We start from the raw sequence: 23,016 nt of genomic DNA, 5'->3' as shown, positions 1-23,016 counted from the left end.
TAGCCCATCACTTCATTTTATAGTTGAGGAAACCAAGGTTGCCAGAGGAAGGAAAAGCAACTTGGAAATACCAAGTGTGGGTCAGAACTGATATGAGTCCAAGTTTTCTGGTCCATGATCCAGAGCCTTTTCCACGTGTACAGCCTTTCTACAATAGCATCCTGCCTTTTCATTGTATGCTCAGGAGAGAGGGGAAACAGCTGGCCAAAATGCTGTGATTAATCCTGGCCCTTCCTTACTCTTAAGGAGCAATAGTGCCTTTAACTTGTTAGACAGTAAGTTCAAATACCTTAATCTACTTCTGCTAGCTTTTTACTCCTGTGCATACTTTTTAGTGGGCACTAGTGTTTACATGATTGACATTGTACTCCTGTTCTGGGTTTGCATTTTGCTGCCTGATTGATTCTGATCTACATTTGGTTTGAGGGCCACAGGTCTGCTGGAGAGAGACAATCAGTAGACCTGGCTTTAGTCCCAGTTATGCCATTATGTAGTTGGTTAGACTTCTGGGAGTCACTTACACTGTATGGGCATCTGTGTCCTCTGTAAAACGGAAGACTTGAAACTCATGATGTTTGATTCACTTTAGGTCAGTGTTTGGACCATGTGACTCAACTTTCACCAAAGTCCAATAAATGAACTCTCTGCTTTGACATTTAGAGAATGGAAAGAGATGGCAGTGTTTTCTGACTTAAACTTTGCTTTCTTTTTCCCTGACATTTTATGATAAGTTCCAAACATTCAAAAAGTTGGAAGTTTTACAGTTCACCATTAAATTTGTACTGTACTTGTTTGGTCACTTTCTGCCCATCCAGTAATCCATCTCAATTTTTTTGAATTATTTCCAAGTAAACTGCAGACATCCCTGTACGCTACCTGTACTCTCTGCTTTTTAAAAAATATATTATTCACCTGAAGATATTTTTCATTAGATAGAGTGGGGGGGGGGGGAGAGAGAGACAGAGAGAAACATTCATGTGATAGAGACCCATCATCTGGTTGCCTCCTGCATGACCTGAATGGAGCGCAACCTCAGTACGTGCCCTTGACCAGAATCGAACCCATGACTCATTGGTTCACCGGCTGATGCTTCACCACTGAGCCAAACTGACCAGGGCTGTACTCTTTGCTTTTGAACATACCTCTGGCCTTTTGCTTACCTGACCACTTTTGTCTACCCTAATTTCCAGTGTTCTTTTTTTTTAATAGCTGACAAGCTTCAGGATATTGACGATCAGTTTGCAGGTGCTTACCCTCAGCATCCAAAGTTAGAATCTTTAGAAATGAAGTTAAATGACTATAAGAGAGAAATAAAACAGCAGCTTCAGGCAGAAATGCATGAAAGGGTAAGTTTATCTTGTTGCGGTTAACAAAAGTAATATTTTTGCTTGTCTTTTCCTTCTTAATCTTAGGTATGTAGGAAAATATCTAGAATCTTTATTAATGAGTGTGATACTATATTATTCATGTTAGTTTTCTTTCCATTTAATGTCCTTTCTTTTTGCCTTTTGAGTGAATTCCTGCAGGTACAGTGAATGAAATGTAACTAAAGATGAATTAAACTAAATTATTTAGAGCATGAATGTTAAACCTAACCATGGAGAATTTGTTACTATTTTCTTTGTATTATTATTGGTATTTACAATTATTTGTGATCAATTGGCAGTTCAAGCATTTTAAAAATACTGAAATAGTAAAAATTAAAATGGAAGAGAAAAGAAAGTCAGAGAAGGAATTAGAAAAGTTCTGGAATGACGTTGAGAGAACTTGTCAAGCAAAATCTGAAGCCCTCCTTTCTCGGGAAAAGATGTCCCTTGAGAGAATTCAAAAGCACCAGGAGGTAATAATTTAAAATTATTTACTGGGTGGCTCTTTTCTGCAGCTGTTAGTAGATTGGCTCAAAGTCCAGGAGGAGGATGGGGCATTTTGCTGGAACAGTCCATGACTCAGGCCCTAGAGGAGCAGTAGGGACTAGGGTCAAGAGTGCAAGTGGAGGACTTGGCCTTGAAAAGGATACGCAGATTCCCTTCCTCTGAGACTGCTGAGAGGAAAGGGGATGTGAATGTCTGTGTCAGGAGTGTGAGAAACTTGCATTGAATTAGCGGGAGATGTGAGGATTAGGTGGCAACCTCGAGGAGAGGGCCAGAGCTGTGGAATGACTGCTGGGGGTCAGGGAAGAACAGCAGCTCTCTGAAGCAGGCAGGACTGCCTGAGCTGTTTTGGGGGCCCTGCTGAGGTGGGAAACCTGGAATTGAAGTAGACCAAACCAAGTACTTGTAGGTGATTGTTCTGTTGTAGCTCTTGGGAGAACTTGGAAGGTCAGTGAGGGCAGAAAGATAGTTGTGATTGGGGAGTGGAGCTTTATAGAGTCGAATTTACTTCATTTGAGAAAAGCAGCCTGTTTAGTTGAAGACACTGGGGTTTGGCATGGTGGTGAAGGGAACCAGAGCAGAGGGTGAATGGCTACTAACCTAGGGTAGAAGGGAGAGCTACGTGGCAGTCTCCGACATCAAGGAATAGGTATGGGGGATACTGACAAGTGGAAGAATAAGAGTGGACCAAGAGGACACAGTTGCAGGTTGAGGTTACTGGTGACGTTGGAAAGCAAATGCAGTGTGCTTCCATCAAGCACAGGTGAAGGTCCCTGTAGTAGAGGAGTCCGGGGCTGCAAGCATCATCCATGTGGCTATTTGATCTTGTCACGCGGGAAGGTGACTAGGCAGGAGGTTGGAGAGGTTGAATGGCAGGGGGTGCATGTCGGCAGCGGGGATTGGGTCCACTCCTTTAGGAAAAACAGGTTCCTTTCCCAAGGGTGTGTCAGACCAGACTGGATTTGGGGCACGGTTTCCTATGTACAGCCAGAACTAGGAGATGGTGGAAGTAAGAGGCTTTCTCCTGGTGTCAACCCTTGCCTGGAGCTTTTCAGTAAGACCCAGTTATTGATGGTAATTGCAGCCCCTCTACGATTTTGTATAGCATTTGTGGGAAGTTGGCTCATTTTAGCTATAAATAAATATTGGAAACATTGATCATTGCGATGATTGGAGTGTGTTCAGACTAACACTTGCATCTTCAAGATAGTTGACTGACTAGATCAGATCACCCAGTTACCAACATGAGTCCCCATTTAGTCAATAGATTCTCTGAAGGCTCTGGAGAAGATTGCCATCTTTGTAAAAGGCACCATGCCTTTATTGCACCATCTTGAATGTCCTTCCCCTTCTCTTCCTGATAAAACGGTTCTATCCTTCAAATTCCAGCTGGAATGTCGCCTCCTGGTGACGCCTTCCCTGACTCCCTCTGATGGACTCACTTAGGTGTCATTCCTGCCATGGAAACTGGACTCTGTGAAATCATCACATTGTAGTCTGATTGTTTCTCTCACCTTTAGTAAATTGTGAATTTTTTAAAAGATAAGGACTGTATCTGTTCATCTTTTCATATCCAGTTCCTAGTGTGCTTTCTGACATGATATTCAATAAATCCTTGCTCATTGAACACACAAATGGAAGTGTGGCCTATTCATTCAGGGCTTCATTGGAGCTTGCTAATACTGAGTTAGAATGACCTGTGACTCAGACAACAACTACCCAACCATGGGGATTCTATTTTGTTAAGTTTTATTGCTGAATGTGCATTTTGTCTCATCTTTTTTGCTGAAGAACTTACCAAAATTTTAAGTATTTAAGAGATGTTAATTAAGTAGAATAATTACACAAGGCGTGTTAGGAACATAGGGTAATATAGCTTAACAGTCATTGGGGCAGGGAGTAAATAGTTGTGTTAGTAGAACAGGATAAATGCATATCTCAAGGTGGAACCTCTTGAAAGTGAAATCATTACTCTAAATGTCTGTACTTTGTTTTCTGAAATTTAGGAAGCAGTCTGTTCAAATCTTGTTTTATTTAGCTTGCTTGCTAAAAATTAATGCTTTCCTGTGCAGATGGAAACAAGAGAAATTTATGCTCAAAGACAGCTTCTTCTAAAAGATATAGATTTGCTAAGAGGCAGAGAAGCAGAGCTGAAGCAAAGAATTGAAGCTTTTGAAATGTAAGTAATAACTTTCATTTTGGATATTCAGTCTCTGATATTAAAAAGAACTAAATAAGTCCAAGAATTCTTATGTTAATTGTCAAGTAGTTCTTGGTTGTAAAGGTGCCATCAATGAGACACCGTCATCAGGCTGCAGTGAAACCAGACAGGTAATTCGAACAAATTATGTTGCACACTTTCATTCAGTCATTGAGATCTGATGGTTGCATGTATATACAATGACTGAATTTCAGGTACATTTACCTGCTCTGCTGTCACAGGAAATGAGGTGGCTTGACTTGTACTGGGTGAAACTGTCTTGTGATGTGTGTATACTTTATCTAAGTGCTCACCAGTGCTTCATTCTTCACATCTCACCTGGGATTAATAGCAAGCTCACCAGTCTAGTTTATGGAACAAGCTTTCTATGGAGTAGGTTCTACTATTAGTTGACACTCACAGATACTCTTATTTCATTAAAGGATTTGTCTCCATCTTCATTTATGTTGTCTTTCATTGATACAGGATCGATTCATTTGATTTCTCCTCTCTGCCTACCTTACTCTCTTTTTGGCAGTACTAAAATGGTAAATTGAGCATGAGAGAAAAGGAAAGTGACAAAATTTGGGTGGAGATAGCTCATGATTATCTCATCACTTTACCTCCACTTCCCCTAACTCTTCCTCCCTTCTAAGCATACTGTGTAGCTAATAAATGTAGTTTACTGCTCCTTTGCTTTACTGATTAGTCATTAGAGGGAGCTAACACGTAGAGCTTTTATCCTTTGTTTGGAATGGTTATTGTTCCCTAGCACTTCTCATGGCTTGATCTAATTCCCATGAACCTGATTCCCTGGCTCTGGGATTGATTTATGGTTGATTTAAGGTCTCACTTGAAGACCATTCTGTTCTTCTGTATTTGAAAGTTCTTATTGATCCATCTATCTTGTGCTCCCTCTTTCAGCACTCTTTAATATTCAATCACTATATTATTAAATGCCAAAACAAATATTCTATCTTTAATACTTATGGGCTAATTAAATCTCACAGAAACTATCTTACAGAAGAAATAAGCATTAAAATACACTAACTTAAGTTAGGCTTGTAGCTTTATAACTTAATAACATTATTCCTTCATGTCTAAATTGATGATGGCCATTTATCACCTGTATCTGTTTTTTTATTTTTTATTTTTTTTGTGTGTATGCATGTATATGTTTTTAATAAAACAGTCATCAAAATAAAAAAAAAAGAAAATATAGTTAATACAGGAACCTAGGAAGATAAGTGAGCACTCAAGCTGGCTCTCACTTAACAATAACTTACTGGTGACCCTGGAGACCTCAGCATCCCTGTGGGTGGCTGACAGGTAGTGAGGACAGAGGATAAAACCCAGGGGTTACCCCAGGAGAGGAGTTTGATTGAAATGCCTCATAGGAAGTAGAACCCCAAAAGCTATACCCTCAGCATAAGGATGAACAAAAACATGAACATGCAAGGCAGAAGAGGACACAAAAGAGACTTGCCTGTCTTAACCTTTACACTGGTGTAACCATTTTTTAATTGTGAATCATCTTCTGTGAAAAAGCACTTTGGTCTCGACACTTTCACACTCCCTCTAGCCTGGTGCCACCGTATAGCTCCTCCATCTGCTACTTCAGATCTTTCAAAGCTTGGTCTGTTCATAAAATAGATGGAGTACTTCTGGCTCTTTCCATTTACTTCCCAGCAGTGACAGTCACATAACCTTTTAGTCTGTGGAGCTAAAATCACATGTTATTTTTTTCTTTTAAAGTCTTTACATTAGATATTAGAGTTTCTTATTTGCTTTTTATATTTTTGCTAATTTCAGGGTTCAGAGGCTACAGGAAGAAAAATACAGAAGTGTGACTGATGCACTTAAGAGACGGGAGCTGAATATAAAGAGCATGGAGGAGACCTATGACCAGAAGCTCAAGAATGAAATTCTGAAGTAATTGTTTGGCATTCTTAAAGGAGTAATATGTTTGAATTAAGTTGATGGAAACATGACAACACTAATGAAGTAGATAAGACTAACATTTTTTGGTGGAAGTTAGTGTTTAAAAAAACATATGTTTTCATTAAAAGTCAAGATAGTTTTAAAAAGATACAATACAGAGACTAGCATTCTCTGCTCGTTCTTACTCATAGTGTCTCTAACATGTATTTAGGGCCTGTGATTTGCTTTTTTTTTAAGGGCACCTTGTGGCTTGCTCAGCTTGCACTGCTGATAAGCTATAAAAGTGGAATTATAATCACTTTTGGTTCTCTTTTCCTCTACCCCACTCATACTACCTCTATGATGGGGGTGTCTAACAATTTATAAATTATTCTACCTAGTGATTATAGTATTTGTCAGTGGGTATGAGCCTTGTATACCTCAAGATTCTGTGCAAAGCCACAATCAAAAGAAACAAACTGAAATGAACTCTATGAAGCAAAATATACAGAGGTAACTGTGGTTACTATGGCTTTCCTGTAGTCTGAGTTTTATTGTGTTACAGTGACTAATACCTTAGTGCAAAGACATTAAACTCATATGGTAAATTTTCTCTCTAGTGCTCAATATAGTGTCTGGCACATAATAAGTGTTCAGTTAATATTCCTTGAGTAAATGAATTGGTGAAAAGATGACTCAACTGAGCTGCTCTGGTATTTCTTAATTATTGGCCTCTTTCTACTACCTTGCCCATAATTTGTCATTGATATTTCATCACGTTGTACTTGCAAAGGTTTCTTGAGCTTATTCTTAAAAGAATTCTAATAAAAAAGAAATATAGTACCTTTCCATGTATTGATTTTGAAATGATGGATGTTATCTCTACATGTTTTATGTCAGCTCCTCGGATATAGTAGCAAACACTGACGTATCTGTAGTTGTTAAACTTTTAGGAGTAAATGAATAAGTGTGTATATTAACTTTCCATCTCCATGGAGATTGTGAAGTGTTTGGTATTATTTGTCTGCTTTGGGTATCCTCTATGACTTTAGTAAGTGTTTGAGTTCGGAGGATATTCACCACAGGAGTGCTTCTCTTTCCTGTCTCCCATCTTTGAACCAAAAAGTCTTTAGTAGCAGTTGATGGAGATGAGTAAAACTGCTCGAAAGTGTGCCTTTTGGTATTGCTACCCTGGACATTAAGGTGTTGGTAGTTGGCTCTCAATACTGTGCCCAGCCCCTGAAGCAAAAGTTCTTCTGGTAGGGGTTGGGGGCAAGGCAGGTGGATTAGACATGACTAATTTCTTCTATTGGGATTTAGAATCAGTTGTATATGGTGTAAATTTAACTTAATTTACTTTTTTTTTTTTTTGGTCAGTCCATGCTAACATGGAATAATTGTTCTTAGTAACCTCACAATAACATGAGTTTTGGGGACCCAATTTACAAGATTAGAGCAGGCTTTTACTAGACCTTGTATATTCAGAATTTGGATCTCTGACCTTAGTACTGAGAGCTCTTGAAGTTATGCATGGTCATGTTCAGTGCCCTTAGGCGTATGGGTCCACAGATAAGGATCTGTCCACACATTGATAAGGATCTGTCCAGGAAAGTGACAAGAAACTCATTTTAGTCATTCTGATTCTCAGGTATCAACTTGAGATAAAGGACAACTACATTGCCAGAACGAACAGACTGGTTGAAGAGGAAAGGAAGATTAAAGGTGAGTCATTGTTACTACAAAATTAGATACTTTTTGTCCTTTTAACTTTACAAACTTTAAAAAGTAATCATTGTCTTTTACTATGTTTTTGCAAACATTCCTGTTTGACCTTTTGTATATTCACAAAGGTCAGTGATTCACTGGCAGTATTTTATCCAACTTTGTATATTTTTTTTAAATAAGAAAAATAATATGTCGAAAATGAACTTTAACCTGAGAGGAAGGAGGATATTCAGGACTCCCCTCCCCCCCATCTACCTACCTCCTTTACCTTTGGCAACCATCAGCTTGTTATCTATTTTTATGGATTTGTTTTGTTTATTCATTTGTTGTTTTTAGATTCCACATATAAATTAAATCATACAGTACAGTATTTGTCTTTCTCTGTGACTTATTTCACTTACCATAATACCCTCTAGGTCCATCCATGTTGTTGCAAATGGCAAGAGTTCATTCTTTTCTGTGGCTGAATAATATTCCATTGTGTACATATACCATAGCTTCTTTATCCATTCATCTGTTGGTGAACATTTAGGTTGCTTTCATATCTTGCCTGTTACTAGTCATGCTGCAATGAACATAAGTGCATATGTATATCTTTTCAAATTAGTATTTTTGCTTTTTCGAATATATGCCAAGAAGTGGAATTGCTGAAGGAAAATGGCAGCTTTTTAATTTAATTTAATTTTATTTTATTTTTTCTGAGATATGTAGAGACATTTTTTATTGAAATGAGGGTATACTACACATACTGTCTTGAAGCCATGGCAGCTTTATTTTTAATTTTTTGAGGAAACTCCATACTATTTTCCACAGTGGCTGCACCAGACTGCATTCCCACCAACAGTGCACGAGGATTCCCCTTTCTCCACACACTTGCCAATATTTGTTCTTTGTTGATTTATTGATGATAGCCATTCTGACAGGTGTGAGGTGATATCTCATTGTGGTTTTTACCAGGAGACACTTCATGTTGTACTTATGGAAAATTTTGCTTTAATTTTTCTGTCCCCTATCACCTGGTTTCTTATTTCTTTTATTTCTAATATATTTTTATGCTTCATGATATTTTCACTTGACATATAACCCCCTAAACTGTTATATGCATTAGCCCAGGACTGGGAAAGTTGGATAATTTTTCAATCTCTAGGTATTTTACATTTTAGTATATTTCTAGGAACTTGCCTGTGACAAGAAGTTGAACTTCAGTGGAAAATTGGAAGGAATTCTTGGAGTAAACCAGGGCTGGGTACTTGATATTAACCTGTAAGGTCACCCAGTGGGTGGCTGCTCCTTTGTGACTATCTTGTGGTGACTCATACTTCTTTAGGAATTAGTACAATAATGTAGCCAGCAAATTATCTTTTGATGATATATCTGCATAGACTTGTATTAGATGAAGTGAAAATGACAAAATAGTGACTATAAGATCACAAGACAAATCTTTGTGTTTAAGGAAATTCAGATCTGTTAGTGTGAGGGCCCTGAGCACATAATATGACTCTGGTTGTTGTGTGTAGCAGAAGGAAGTTCACCACATATGTGACCGTTATAACTAACTTCCCATTACCTGTTGGGTAACGGCTTAGTTCTTACTTGCCCTGCTGATTTTTGACTCTGACATCTGCTATTTTAGGATTATGAAATAATGTTCATTAGGTCTGACATACTAGCCATACATTCTTAAATAAGTTTTGTATTCACTAGAAAAACATGATGTTTACTTGGTTGGCTCTCTCTTTCAGAAAAAGCTATACTTTTACAAGAGCAGCTCACAATTGTTAATTCAAAAAAGGAAGAACTCAGTGATTCTGCAAATCATGTGAAAGATCTTGAGGTAATTGCTAAGCCTATTGTTTTTTTTTTTTAATTGATTGTCAGCAATATATGAAATTTTAGTTTCAGTTATACATAATTTAGCTTGTTATCCTCTTGATGTGTTTGGACTATTTACTGTATGACTAAGAAGGTGATGGCCCAACTTAAGTTAATTCAATAGTTCTTCATTTCAGTCTCAGTCTCTTAGGGAAGCATAGAAAGAGTATGCTCTAGGGCAAAAGGATTTTCATGGTTGTAGTCAGGCTTCTTACTACAGGGAGCCAGACTTGTTGAGGGACCTGAATTAAAGCGGGACACCCAGCTTAAAGCAGCTGCCCAACTTTTATGGAAGAAGTGTTGTAGGTAGAGCTCCAATACAGGTTTTGCTTTTTCAATTCCAGCTTGAGCTCGAGTCTCTCAAGGCCCAGTCTTTGGCATTAACAAAGCAAAACCACCTGCTAAATGAAAAGGTGAAAGAAATGAATGACTATTCACTTCTAAAAGAAGAGAAACTGGAGCTTCAGGCACAAAATAAATTACTTAAACAACAACTGGAAGAGAGCAGAAATGACAACTTGCATCTCTTAAACCGTATGTCTTTTTTCCTGATTTGCATGTCTTTGTAATTTGTATTAGCTCAGTATTATGAAACTGCTTTGTACCTGTAATTTAAGATCTGAATTTTTAGTTACTTGCTTTTTGCTTGCTATTGCTATTGCATGATTACTAGTGTCACTAAGAAGAAATATTTTTAAATTGTACAAATTTGCCTCTACGGATTGTCCTGGTCTTCCCTTGCCCTCTGCTGCTCAGGTTTGGCCAGTGGGGACATCCTCAGCGCTGGGAAGGAGGGATGAGCATGAGATTGAGGTGGTTGTTATCCCTCCCTGTCACCCCCCTCCTGCCTCTACTTTGGGCTTTGGGCTGGCCCTTTGCCTCTCAACCAGGCAAGATCCTAGCTTGCAGGATGGTCTCTCATGTGCGCCCTGCACCTATGCCAGCTCATTCTCTCCAGTTTTGGGAATTCTTCCCTTCCTGACCCTCTAAGCCCAAGGAGTGTTACCAGTAAGTCCCCTCTACTAGCCCAGGGAACTATACCATCCTTTGTGGCTACCCTACGTGAGTCACCTTTTATTAGAGGGTCCTCCAATGACTGAAATGGGGGAATTCCATCTGCTGTCTGCCCGGACCCTGAGTGCCGCTGACAGATGCACAGATCGTATTGGACTTCGGGTAGTCATCAACAGGTTTGGATGAGAGCTTTTTCTATGCCATCTGTGCATGGCAGAGGAAAGAGGTGGGCATTCAAGTTAATTTGAGGATTGGAAAGAATTTTTTCACTTGGAGTGGGACTAGGAAGAGTAGTGAAGTTTGCATTTGCATGCATTAAATTCTTAAATTTGTGAGTCAGGATTGCTCTTAGTCCATTTCATAGAATTATTATGATATTTAACTACATGTGTACAAAGAAAAGAAAGAGCAATTTAAAATCTCTTTAACTGCTTTTGCTAAGTGAAATGAGAAAACTTATGGTTGGTAATCACCAGGCTTTTTTTACCTTCTTAGGCATAGCTCAGCCATCTCCTGAGCTGCTAAATTTTCAGAAACAATTAAAGAAAGCAGAAACTGCTATCATATTGGGGCATAAGGAGTTCGAAACCCACAAGGAAGCTCTGCACAAACAGCTGCAAAGCGAAGTGAGTACTGCACTTTGCTTGCCAGGTGTTAGGCCAGTCCACTTTGTACACGTGTAAACTTGGCATATGTCACACTAGCATAAATCAGATTGATTTTCTCATCGGAGAAAATTCTGGAGTGATATGACTTTATATTCATAATAGTAATAAAATCCAGAGGAAAGCAAACACACATCAACACAAAATTGTCCAAGAACTGATAGTGCCTACCATTAGTATCTCTTGATCCTCACCCTGAGACTTAGAAATATCTACACTCTCTTTATGGTGTCTGCCTCATGCCCCACAGTAGTTGTTCTTTGAGACAAGTGAATAAGGAGGTGGAAAATGTGTTTGTGTGCTCTGTTGTTTTTTTAGGGACCTGTGGATCACAGGCATAAACCTGCTCAGAATGGGCAAAACAGAAAAAGAGAAAAAGCCCGATAAGAGACTTGTTCCTGTTTTTAAAAATATTTTTTCTTTATTGATTTTAGAGAGAGAGAAGGGGAGAGAGAGAGACACATCAATGAGAGAGAACTTCGGTTGGCTGCCTTCTGCATGCCCCCCACTGGAGATCAGGCCCACAACCTGGGCATGTGCCCTGACCAGGAATTGAACTGGTAACCTCTTTGTGCATGGGTTGATGCTCAACCACTAAGCTGCACCAGCTGGGCGAGACTTGTTCCTTTTGAAGTTAGTTGGCATTTCTTTTACATTGATTTCTTTTCCTTCGCTAAATCTTTTCAGATTGAGCATTCTGCAAAGCTGAAGGCCCAGATATTAGATTATGATGCCTCTGTAAAGACGTTAACTATGCAAGTGGCTGATTTAAAATTGCAACTGAAACAAACTCAGAAAGGTTAGAGACATTTTTAACCTATAACTGGGAACATGTATGTGTAAAACTTCTGATGTCTGTGGAAATATAATGATCGTTACTCACTGAAATTTTAGTAATTCTCATAGTAGGGGAAAAGCCATAGAAATATGTCATCTTAGGAGTAAAACACTGTATTCATATCAGGAATGCCAGCAGTGTCATCAGCGAACCTGACTTGCTTTTACAGGTGCCCCATGGCATGGGAGAGCCTCATACCCCAAGTAAGAAAGGTGTGGTGATGATATACCTCAAACTCATTGTGGACCAAGGTTTTTCTTTTGTATTTGTTACCCCCGATAAGATCAGTCTGACCCTTCAGTGGTTTTTCATGTTCCTTGAAAGATGAGAAAGCATAAGGGAGAAGCAAGGTGGCTTATGTCACATTAGCATAAATCACAATGATTTTATATAGTGTTTTGTTTTTATACCTCAATTCTGAAATTAGGTGATTGACCTTAAGCACATTTAATTTCCTTGGACCTCAATTTCCTCATTTGTAATGGAGATAAGAATACCTCCTGGGCCATGGTGAAGAAGATGAAATGAGATGGGTCCCATTGGAGCACCTGGGACACATCAGACACTTGGAAGGGTTGCTGCTATCATGTTATTGCATGTCTTCATTGAGGATGCATATCTGCTCCTTCCTACTTCATACAAAGTGTAGTGAAGCTTAGATACCTTCTTTTGCTGCTTTCAAGCTTGAAGGAAGTTTCCGTGTGTTAGCATTTGAACTGGTTTCTCATGCTTCCTGGTGCTGAGCCTTCCTCAGTTTCCATTTGCATTCTTTCCTCATCAGTTCTTGTTCCCTTCTCCCACACTAGTTTTGTTTTTATCTCTCTACTAATTTTCTGTTCCTTCTTTTCTCTCAACAAGTCTTGTTTACCAACTTCCCACAGCTGAAATCATGGTGATCTCAAACGATGAAAAGTAGTTTGAGGATGAAACTTTTTCAAACACATGCATTGTCCTGGAGGCATTGCTGGAGAGGAGCGTCCACATGGCCTGGCTTTGTGTTAGGGAGTCTCAGTGTCTGTACACCTTGCTACCTGTGTGACCCAGCCTCAGCCCCCATCTGTAATGTGGGAGGAGGGAGAGTTCCCAACCTTGTTATAATTGTAGGTCCTCCCTCCCTTATCTGAAACTTGGACCCTACAGTGGTTTTGCCACAGCCCTGGGAGTTCTGGGGCAGCATCCTTTAGTGAACCATGTAAGCAGTCAGATGTATGACTATCCAAGCCAGGTAGAATAAATAAAGATTATGAGCAGGTTTGCATCAGTTCAGGTAAAGTTTATCAACCAAATGAGTTCAGGGCTGCTTGGGCTTTGTGACCAAATAAATTAGCAATAAATGTTCAGTTCTCAGAGCTTTTTGGATTGCAAGATTGTGTATGATAGATTGGGAAATAATATCATGCATTAAGAAAGAAGGCCTAGAAAAGGGAAGGCCTGTGAAACTGTGACTGGTACATAAAAGCTCTCAATAAATGCTAATAAGTAATTATTAGTATTACTGTGGCTTCAGAAATTGTTTAATGTGTATGTTTGTTCTTATTATTACCTTCTTTCATTTTTCAAAAAAAAATTCTCAAGCATATTTGAATTTTATTCTTCACTCATTTGTCACATTATCTCTGTAACTCACAGCCCTGGAGAATGAGGTGTATCGCAATCCAAAGATGTCTGTGTTCCATCGTTCTGCCAGTGGATTCATGATGCCTCCTGATGGTGAAATAAGCGGAGATTCATTGAAAAATCCTCTCAAACAGGAAAAGCTTATGACAGGCATAGTCATGCCAAGGATCATAAATTATCCATATGCAAACATGGATGGTAGCTCCCCTGATTCTGACCTTGAATTTGTAGCCAACACCAAGGCAAGAATGAAAGAGCTAGAGCAGGAGGCCAAATGCTTAGAAGATGCTTTCCTAGATTACCGTCAGAGAGTTAGTCAATACCCTGTTGCTAGAAACCCACTAGTATCCAAGAGCCCTCCACCCCTGCACTTGCGAGGACCGCTTAAAAACATGACTTCAAGTTCTTCGGAAAGGTGTCTTTTTGCAGAGGAAGGAGCTGTGCCCAAGCAGCCTCTGGTGGGCAACATGGAAGAAGTGCTGGGCAATGTAGCCTCATGGATACACAGAGGCACTGGCAGACGCCTCTCCTCCACTCCTGTAGAGAAAGCTAAACAAAGCCTTGATGATGAAATGGATCTGGAAGGTAAGCTTCTGCAGAAAGGGTTGCAGGATGCTCTGGACTTGGATTGTCCTTAGTGGACCTCTTATCCGAGTCATAGACAGCAGGAAGGAGCAGAAAGCACATGCTTAGCTGGGCCCAGGAAAGCCCTGGGCCTGGGATATCTCTAGCCTGAGCAGTTGAGTCCTCGCTGCACTGGATGTGGCCTGCTTACCAGTGGCTTCTCCCCTATGTCACAGGATTGGTATAGGATCCAGTGGGATAGAGTGGCAAGCTCCCATTTTGCCTGGCATGCAGACGTGTTCAGAGAGTGATAATCAACGGCTTTTCCCTTACTGCAGATTAGTTTTATACATTTTATTGTAATCACTGCAGTTTCATTTAGGTGCTTGAATCGTCAATGCTGTGGATCATTTACGCATCATACTCAATTATTTGCAAGGATAATAGAATTTCTTTTCAAACTAATAGCACTCCTTAGAAACCACATTGTCTTTTTTTTTTTTTCTGCGTAATTTGTAACGTTCTTGCCTTGATATCTTCTGCCTCTTAGGTCTGGCCCAATTCCACATTGCTGCCCCCAGTCCTTCTGAAAGAATGCTTCAGCCTTCACCAACTGAATCTAGGCACAGCCTTTCCATCCATTCACTCTCTGGCCCTCTGGAGCAGAAGGCTGAGTAAGTCCTGTATGCTGGTGGGCCCCAGCCAAGTCTGGTGAGCTTCATGGGATCTCAGCCTTGACTTGTTTGGTGTTTTAAGGTGACACTCAAGACCACTTGACAGTATAGAATTTGCAGTCAGGTTGTAAGATGAGGTGTGATATTTGAGAATCATCTGAATTACCTAGGGAAAATTCCTTTTAGCAAATAAGTAATTTCTCCTTGTTTGCTAAACCTGATGTGTACAATATGCACTATGGTAGCAATAAGCATCTTCCTAGTTCCATGAATAGACTTGGTTTATAAAGATCAGAAAGCGACATACAAAATCTGCAAAAGCAAATAAATTCAGTTTATTTTTAAACTTGAAGTAGTTTCACACATCATTAAAAAGTCATTTAAGAAATATTTTGCATTTAAGTCCAAACAAACGAAATTTGAATTTGTCTATTGAGATGAATTCTGAAGTGGTAGTGGGTCATAGAGTCTGATTGTTGAAGCAGGACGGAGTAGACTTATGTAGAAGCTTGGCAGTGGGTCCCCAGGCTGGGATTTGAGTAACATGTGAGACTCCTGCCTGTGCCTGATCCTTATGGTGGGAGACTCTGACTCCTTAGTTCTGAGCTCCAGGCTGGACATCTGTCTGCATATGATTCAGTCCTACTGTACAGAGTTGAAAACTGCCACATGTGCCTATCATGGTCCTAATGCATGTAATGTGTGTGTATGTGTGTGTGTGTGTGTGTGTGTGTGTGTATATATATTATTTTCTTCTTTTTTTTATGTTGACAGTATTACAGATGTCCCTCATTTTCTCTCCTTTTGCCCCCTCCACCCAGCCCCTGCCCCACCCCAGACCTTCCCTACACTGTTGTCTGTGTCCATGGGCTATGCATATATACATACATGGTCTTTGGTTAGTGTCTTCCAGTCCCCCCATTCCCCTCCCCTCTGAGATTTGTCAGTCTGTTTCATGTATCCATGCCTCTGATCGTGTTTTGTTTGTCAGTTTATTTTGTTCATTAGATTTCATGATCCCACTTCTGAGAATAGATCCTAAGAATCCCGAAATACCAGTCAGAAAGAATACATGTACCCCTATGTTCATAGCGGTGTTATTTACAATAGCTAAGATCTAGAAACAGCCCAAGTGCCCACCAGCAGATGAATGGGTGGATGGGTGTGTGTGTGTGTTTTATATCACTCTCTCATGTGATAAAGCCAAGAGGAGAGACAGAACACACACACGGTGAGTTAGGGCACTTTGATGCATGTGGGGCTTGTAGTATTACATCTTCAGCTGACTCACGCAGATGGTGTGCAGAATTTGTTTTTTTCAAAAATGTTTTGTGGTTCTTGAAAAAATAAGATCCTAGGAATAGCACTGAGTGCAACATTACCTCTTGTTTACAATGGTATTACCTACTTGACAGTGTAAGGTCGCTCTGAGGAGTACCTGAGCTGGAATGATGCCTGGTGCATGGAGAGTGCCCAGTGCAGGGTAGCTTTTATTCTCAGCACAATTCATTCTCTAAAGCATTTTCTTGAGTCACAAAAGGTATTTTATTATCCTGTGCTCTTGGGTTTTACGTTATTATAGCTTCACACTCATAAATTTTATTCTTCCAACCCAGTCTTTACCAGAGACAAACTGAACTTCAAGATAGAAATGAATTTTCAAATGTGGACAAGCTATCTTTTAAGGATAATGAGGAATCTGAATCATCTTTTGAATGTAAGTTCAAATATAAGTACCAGTTTTTGTAAGTTGAAAATGTAGAAAGCTAAGTTTTGGTGAAACATATTGTTATAAAAACCAAAGCACTTACAAATTAGGGCATTTGTGTTTTGTGATAAAATCATAAATAAAGATGTATTACCTCATTTTTCAATCACAGAGATTTTCAGGGTTACAATTGAGTTCCATTTTAAAAAAAAATTTCAGGATAACCAGTAATTTCAGAGTGGGAGCTAAGCCCACAAGTGAACCCTTAACTTAATTTATCATATTTGGGATTGCCTCAGATTTGAAATAAGTGATTCTTTAGTTTATTTCCTTTCCTTTTTATAGAATATGAAGATGCTAAATTATTTTCTTTTAAGTTGTACAGATTCTGTCAACTGCCTCAGATTTAGAAATCCATTCTTTCTCTTTTTTTTGGTTAATTCTTACCCAAGGATGTTTTTCCATAGATTTTTGGAATAGATTGGAAGGGAGGGAGGAGGAGGTAGAGAGAGAGAGAAATATTGATGTGAGAGAGAGATATCGATTGGTTGCCTCCCACATGACAGGGCCGAGGATCCAACCTATAATCCAGGCACGTGCCCTTAACCAGGAATCAAACTTGTGATCCTTATGTCTGCAGGCCAATACTCTAACTGCTGAGCCAAACCAGCCAGGGCAGAAAATCCATTCTTAGTGAAAGAATGGAGGCAAAAGTATGTTAGCTTCATTGTCTGGAAACTGGAGTTCAAATGATTATCAGTAAGCCAGGTGGATTCTTCTGTCACTTTCTTGTTGGGTTATGAATCTAATTTAAGAAACAAATTTAATTCTTTCAAGTATAAGAACACTTTAAGAAGCGAATACATTGGCAAGCAGTTATGCTGAAAATGTTTTAGGATTAATTCTTCAGGGAAAGGTCTGGCCTGGTTGCTTTGGCTGAGACTTGAGCACTCCATGATGAGTTACCCCCACACTGCACTCCCGTTCTTGCTGCTGTTGTTAAGGACTCATGGGACACTCATTTGTACCTCATGTAGATGCAGGGGACATGGCAATGCAGTTTGAAATGGAGGGCCTCCATCCTGCCGGTGACATGCCTCACTTGGACGCTGCTGCAGCTGCTCTTCCTGCCAGACCTGTCTCCTCTCATCACCCAAGTAAGTTTTCCTTGGCTGTAGCTATAGGGAGTATGACCACGTTATGAATGCCAGTCTGTGCCCTGTAAATTATTTCATGTATTGTTGGACGATTGTTTGTAAGCATAAATTATTCAAACTCTTAGAGTTGCGGTGTTGCCATCATTAATGACACTTCTGAAGTAACTCCCAATCTGAACATGTAAAGAGGAGAAAATTAGGAAGCTAGGGCTTGTCATTTAGTCTTCCCGGGCCAATGGCTTTTAAAATATTTTCTTTACATGTCCCAAGTCTGACAGAGCAGTTACCTTTTTGATTAAGACACTTAGGCAAAACCCATTCTGTCCTGGGAAATCATAGTGTAAAATTGAAATGGTGGTTAATACCCATATACATCTTCAGTGTGATTGTAGCATGTTAATATTTTGTTATGTTACCTTCCTTCATGTATTTGAAAATTAGGACAAAACACCTTTATATATCAGTTTTTGGAAGAGCTGATGACACTGGAGGAAAACTGGTCATCAGACTTGCCTGGACCACTTTCTCCTTCCTTTTACCTTCTCCAGATTACCCACTTCCCTCACCACTGTGGATGCATGGGGGAAAGCGGTAGGGGGAGACTAGAGCTTCGTTCCAGCTGAGTCCCTTTCTCCTTGAACCAAATTGTTTAAGCCTCAAGCTTGAAAGGAAATTCCTCAAGTAAAATCATTTCTTTTCCTCCCAGTGTTTGGGTAGGACTATCATGCCCACAACCTGTGTATATATACACTGTCATATATGCAGTCCATTGTTGACCGAAATTTTGTTATGTGGCTTGTGACTGTGTACCCCACAGCAAAGAAGTAGCCCCATTTTCTTCTTTATCTTTAAAAATCAGCAAGCAAACAGCATTTCTGTTTTGAGATTGCTATTCCATATGAGAAAAGTGATGGCATTTGGGAATAACCGTTTTTCCACCAGCAAGGAGGAGATTGCACTTCTCTGCCTGTGGAAATGATCAACTGCTTGCTCTGGTATTTGAATTTCATGACCAGGACCAAGAGACAGAGAAGCCTATGTTGTCTCTGTCCTGTTAGTAAAATTAACTCAGTTCTTGACAGGGACTTAGAACAGGGCAGAGCAAAAATGTTCCAGGTCTTTGGGTGAACCTATGAGTTTATCTCTTAGCACTGCTGGGGGGAACAAGTTTATCCTACAGAAAGTTTGGGCTCCTCCAAAGCCAGAGGAGAAAGGTCAGCACAGCCATTTGTGGAACTGAGATTGAGTTAAACCTGTGAGGTATAGGGATTTGTGCTGCAAGCTGTAGGGAGTAGTAAGCTTATTAAATCTGGAACGACAGACATAGGACAGATAGATACACATGGTTTGGACAAGGCAGGTACAAAATACTGTGTGGGTGTGGTAGTGGAGAGGTAACTGTCTCTTAAGGAATTGGGAAGACCTCACCGAGGAGGAGGTGCTTAAGTGGGGGCTTGCTCGGAGGTAGAGTTTTGTTGGGGAGGTGGGAGGAAGGGAGCATATCAGTTAGGGAGAGAGTGAAAGTAAAGGTACAGAGCAAGGAAGGTTCAGCTATGTTCAGCTAACAATGAGACTGCTGCTAGAGATGCAGTGTTTGCAATGAAGCAGTATGGTGCTGTAGGAAGTCGGTCTGAAAAGAAACAGGCAGATTGTCAGAGCAGAGACAGCACACAGCAAGTCCAGGTCTTCTCATCAGGAAATGACAGGTGCTGATGAAGAGGGGTTGCTTCAAGGCAGAGAGATTGATGTCAGGAAGAGCTTTGACTAGGTTATTTCAGCCGCAGCTGTCCAGCTAAATGGTGATGGGGACTCTAACTGTAGCAGCAGGAGGAGTTAGAACCTATAATCCCTGGTGGCCAAGTGAACGTAGCATAGAAAGAGCATGATTAAAGAGACAGGAATGATACCTTCAGGTATGAAGCTGATGCCATGAGATTTTCATGTGTTAATGGCAGGGAGCCTGCCAGAAATGTGGATGTGAGGCTGGCAGAGAGGTCAGGACAAGAGAGAAAGATGTGGGAATGATCAGGACAGAGACTCTAGCTAAAACCTCAGGAAGGGATCAGCCTGGAGGAAGTGGGGAATGACGGCAAGATGACTAGGAGCGGTGCAGGGGTAGGGTGCTGGTTTTTTACTGTTCCGGGCAGGAGAAACTCGAGTGCCTTTGTGGAAGTCAGTGGAAGAGTTATAAAACTGTAGTGGCAGCCCTAGCTGGGTAGCTCAGTTGGTTAAAGCATTGTCCCATACACCAAGGTGTGGGTTCGATCCCCAGTCAGGGCACAGACAAGAATCAACCAATGAATGCATAAATAAGTGGAACAACAAACCAATATTTCTCTCCCTCTTTCCCTTCCTCTCTTTAAAAGTCAGTAAATAAAAGTTAAAAACAAGATTGCTTTGGCAAAAAATATGGAACCTGCTGAAAGAAAAGCACAGAGAGAAAAGAAGGCAAAGTAAAAGGCAGGTGCCGTGCTAGGAGTGGGGCTGGGGGCTGCAAAACCGTGAAGGTGAATCAGCAGGCCAGTACAGTAAGCTAAGTATCCAGCTAAGAATCGAGCAGTCTCCCCGAGTCTCAGCAGGAGTGCCTGTAAACCAGTCCCCCATTGGTTTGAAAAATGATGCTGAAAGCTACTTGCTCTTTATTTTTTGCCCCTTCAGGCATAGATGAGAAAGAAATTGGAGAAGAGAGTGAAGAAGAAAGAATATGGAACCTGCTGAAAGAAAAGCACAGAGAGGAAAGAAGGCAGAGTGAACAGGAAGCTTTAGAAAGGGAACGAAGAGATCTAGAAAAACTGGATCAAGAAAGGGTAATAACTATAAGGATAGCTCAATTCTCCATGCTAGCTTCTGCATGGTACACCTTCAGTAAGTACCTTGATCTCAGGGAAGTCAGTCCATAGTGTGTCCCGAAGTCATGGGGTAGGTAGCTTCTGAAAAGCCTGCTGTAAGCATCAGGATCCTCCTCTTTGTTTAAGCGCGCTGAGAAGGGCTGCACATACACACCTTAGGAGGCTCGTAGGAAAGACGAGCTTTACAAACCCGTGTGCTACATCCTCATCTGATCCTGACAACATACCTGTAAAGGAGGTGGGCCATGCTTTTCTGTGGATCTCCCCTGTATAAGGGATGTTTCCAGGTTAGCTAGCTGGGGCCAGAGGAACCCTGGAGAGGTGACTGCCAGTCCACGGGGGCTTCCTCAGGCTCTTCTGCCCTCCTTCCTGATTCTCTGGCCTTCTATGTCCTGATTCTGGTCCTAGACAGATGGATTACTCTGCCACTTCACACGCCTGCTGGACCTTACATAAATTTATTTTCTGTATCGATGTTCCTTAAACTCGTGGTTCATTTGGTCCAGAGCACAAGACACTTCAGACAAAGTAATCTCTTCCTTCATTGACATGACATGTTTGTCCCCCTTTGATGGTAGCAATGACTTCAGGACATGGTTTTCTGGCATGCAGGTTTTACGTAAAGGATGAGTTATAGTACTATGTGTTTTTAAAATGTATGTGTATATTTCTTATTTTGGTGGTCATCTTTTTGACAGCGGATTATTGAAGAGTCTTTGAAGACTGAAATGGAGAAAGCGTTAGAAGTGAGTGTTCAAGAAATGGAAGACAGATCTGTTTGTGGTGAAAATCCTTTGGAGAAGTACATGAAAATTATTCAGAAGAACCGAGACGAGAAGAAGGCAGATAAGGTGCTGATGCTATGGACCAGCAGTCTGTGGCCAGGGGTGAAGTGGGTGGGGTGGGGTGGGGTGGAGGGGGTGGCATGAGGGCTTCTGTGGTTTGTTAGAAAACCTTGGGACAGGAGTCTTTGCCTTCTCCATTGGAGACCAAAAGGTAAAAGCAGAGGAAATCCAAAGTTCAAACGGAGCCTTGAGTCTTTTAAGTAAATTACATTCTTGACAAAATTTTATCGTTTTTGCTTGGGTAAAAGATTGAACAGATTTTGATTTGTCAAAGTTTGTAAAGGTTGAGATGTCTCTTACTATTTTCAGAACAAGAATGAAATATAATGAAAGTCCTATCAATGAATAACGAATGTATTGGTACTGTCTGAGACATTAATATGTTACATAAACAAGTCTGAAATATGACTATTAAGAATGCACACTGGATAGTTTGATGTGCTTGCTAAATTTCATGTTTAAAAGTCACCTCCTTTTTAGACTCTTAAATGATATAAAAATTTCAAAAGGTTTTTAGAGAAATCAGAAGTGTCTGATAAAGCTAATACATATCTAATTTCAAAATGATTCTCCCCCCTCTGTATCAGAGCTCAATAAAGAGTGTCAGAGAAGGTTCACAAATGGACACACTGCCCTCTAGTGACAAAGACGAAAGGTATGCTCTCCCCAATACTGTTCTTAAGCAAACCCTTATCATATTGCTGGCTTTGTTGGCCAAGGGAACCCTTCAGATGTTGGAGTCTGCCTGTAAGAAATGATTTAATTAATCAAAATTACTGACTTTAAAACAAATCTTGCATTTTTAAGTTGTGATACTGGTACTGATACAAACTGTAAGTGAGGGCAGAAACCCCACAGGAAAAAAATGAGAACATTAGAAAGGTCCCCGAATAAACGGGACAAGAATTTAACAAATTAAAAAAATTTCTGTCTTTCCCTAATTTAGTTTTGCAGGCCTTTTTCATGAAGAACCAGATGACTTTTGGTAACCACATGTGCCACCCAGCTTCTTTCTCATATAACACAACGAAAGGCCTATGAGTTCTCTGTAGTAAAATAGAATTCTCAATAAAAATTGTTTGTGCATTCCAGCGTGGTTTCTTTTTTATAATTTTATTTGGTACTCTAGTGTATAAACCAAAAACAATCTAGTCAAGTAACACCTTTTCAGAATTCCTCACTATTAGGCCTTTCATTATACTAGAATGAGCTGCTATGCCCCCCCCCCCCATGTTTGTGTTAGATTATATTTCTTTGAAAACTTATTGGTCAAATTCCAGTCCTGCATTTTTTTATCCTCACCCAAGATTATGTTTTTTATTGATTGTAGAAAGGAAGGGATTGTCAGTGTGTACCCCCCCCCAGAAGAGGGGGTTGTGGGGGAGCGATAAACCACAGAACTTGTATGCATGTATGCATGAACAATGGACATGGACAACAAAGCTGGGGACAGGGCAGGGAGGGAGGGAGAGAGGGGAATCAGTGCGGGAAAAAGGA

The 23,016-nt window shown here is 40.2% G+C and overlaps 1 protein-coding gene across 3 annotated transcripts in view; it reads left to right on the top strand.

Moving 5' to 3' along the window:
- The window catches only part of OFD1 (OFD1 centriole and centriolar satellite protein), a 36,873-nt gene extending 14,278 nt beyond the window's left edge, over window positions 1-22,595 (top strand). The window contains exons 6-22 of one of the 3 annotated variants that reach the window (XM_036270416.1): window positions 1,210-1,346; window positions 1,667-1,840; window positions 3,944-4,050; window positions 5,884-6,003; window positions 7,640-7,713; window positions 9,459-9,550; window positions 9,933-10,122; window positions 11,098-11,228; window positions 11,955-12,066; window positions 13,735-14,307; window positions 14,837-14,960; window positions 16,577-16,677; window positions 17,706-17,825; window positions 20,484-20,632; window positions 21,373-21,525; window positions 22,107-22,174; window positions 22,466-22,595. In XM_036270416.1, coding sequence (XP_036126309.1) covers window positions 1,210-1,346; window positions 1,667-1,840; window positions 3,944-4,050; window positions 5,884-6,003; window positions 7,640-7,713; window positions 9,459-9,550; window positions 9,933-10,122; window positions 11,098-11,228; window positions 11,955-12,066; window positions 13,735-14,307; window positions 14,837-14,960; window positions 16,577-16,677; window positions 17,706-17,825; window positions 20,484-20,632; window positions 21,373-21,525; window positions 22,107-22,174; window positions 22,466-22,508 — 2,468 coding nt within the window. In that variant the 3' untranslated portion in view covers window positions 22,509-22,595. Of the gene's footprint in view, window positions 1-1,209; window positions 1,347-1,666; window positions 1,841-3,943; window positions 4,051-5,883; window positions 6,004-7,639; window positions 7,714-9,458; window positions 9,551-9,932; window positions 10,123-11,097; window positions 11,229-11,954; window positions 12,067-13,734; window positions 14,308-14,836; window positions 14,961-16,576; window positions 16,678-17,705; window positions 17,826-20,483; window positions 20,633-21,372; window positions 21,526-22,106; window positions 22,406-22,465 lie in introns of those variants that run through there. The other 2 variants (XM_036270415.1, XM_036270417.1) reach the window with 2 other exon arrangements.
- Window positions 22,596-23,016: the final 421 nt, after the last annotated feature.

Source organism: Molossus molossus, unplaced genomic scaffold (assembly GCF_014108415.1).
Source record: "Molossus molossus isolate mMolMol1 unplaced genomic scaffold, mMolMol1.p scaffold_m16_p_2, whole genome shotgun sequence".
In the NCBI taxonomy this organism is placed as follows: domain Eukaryota; kingdom Metazoa; phylum Chordata; class Mammalia; order Chiroptera; family Molossidae; genus Molossus; species Molossus molossus.
The sequence above is the reverse complement of the archived record's forward strand: the minus strand, read 5'-3'. Positions and strand labels throughout refer to the sequence as shown.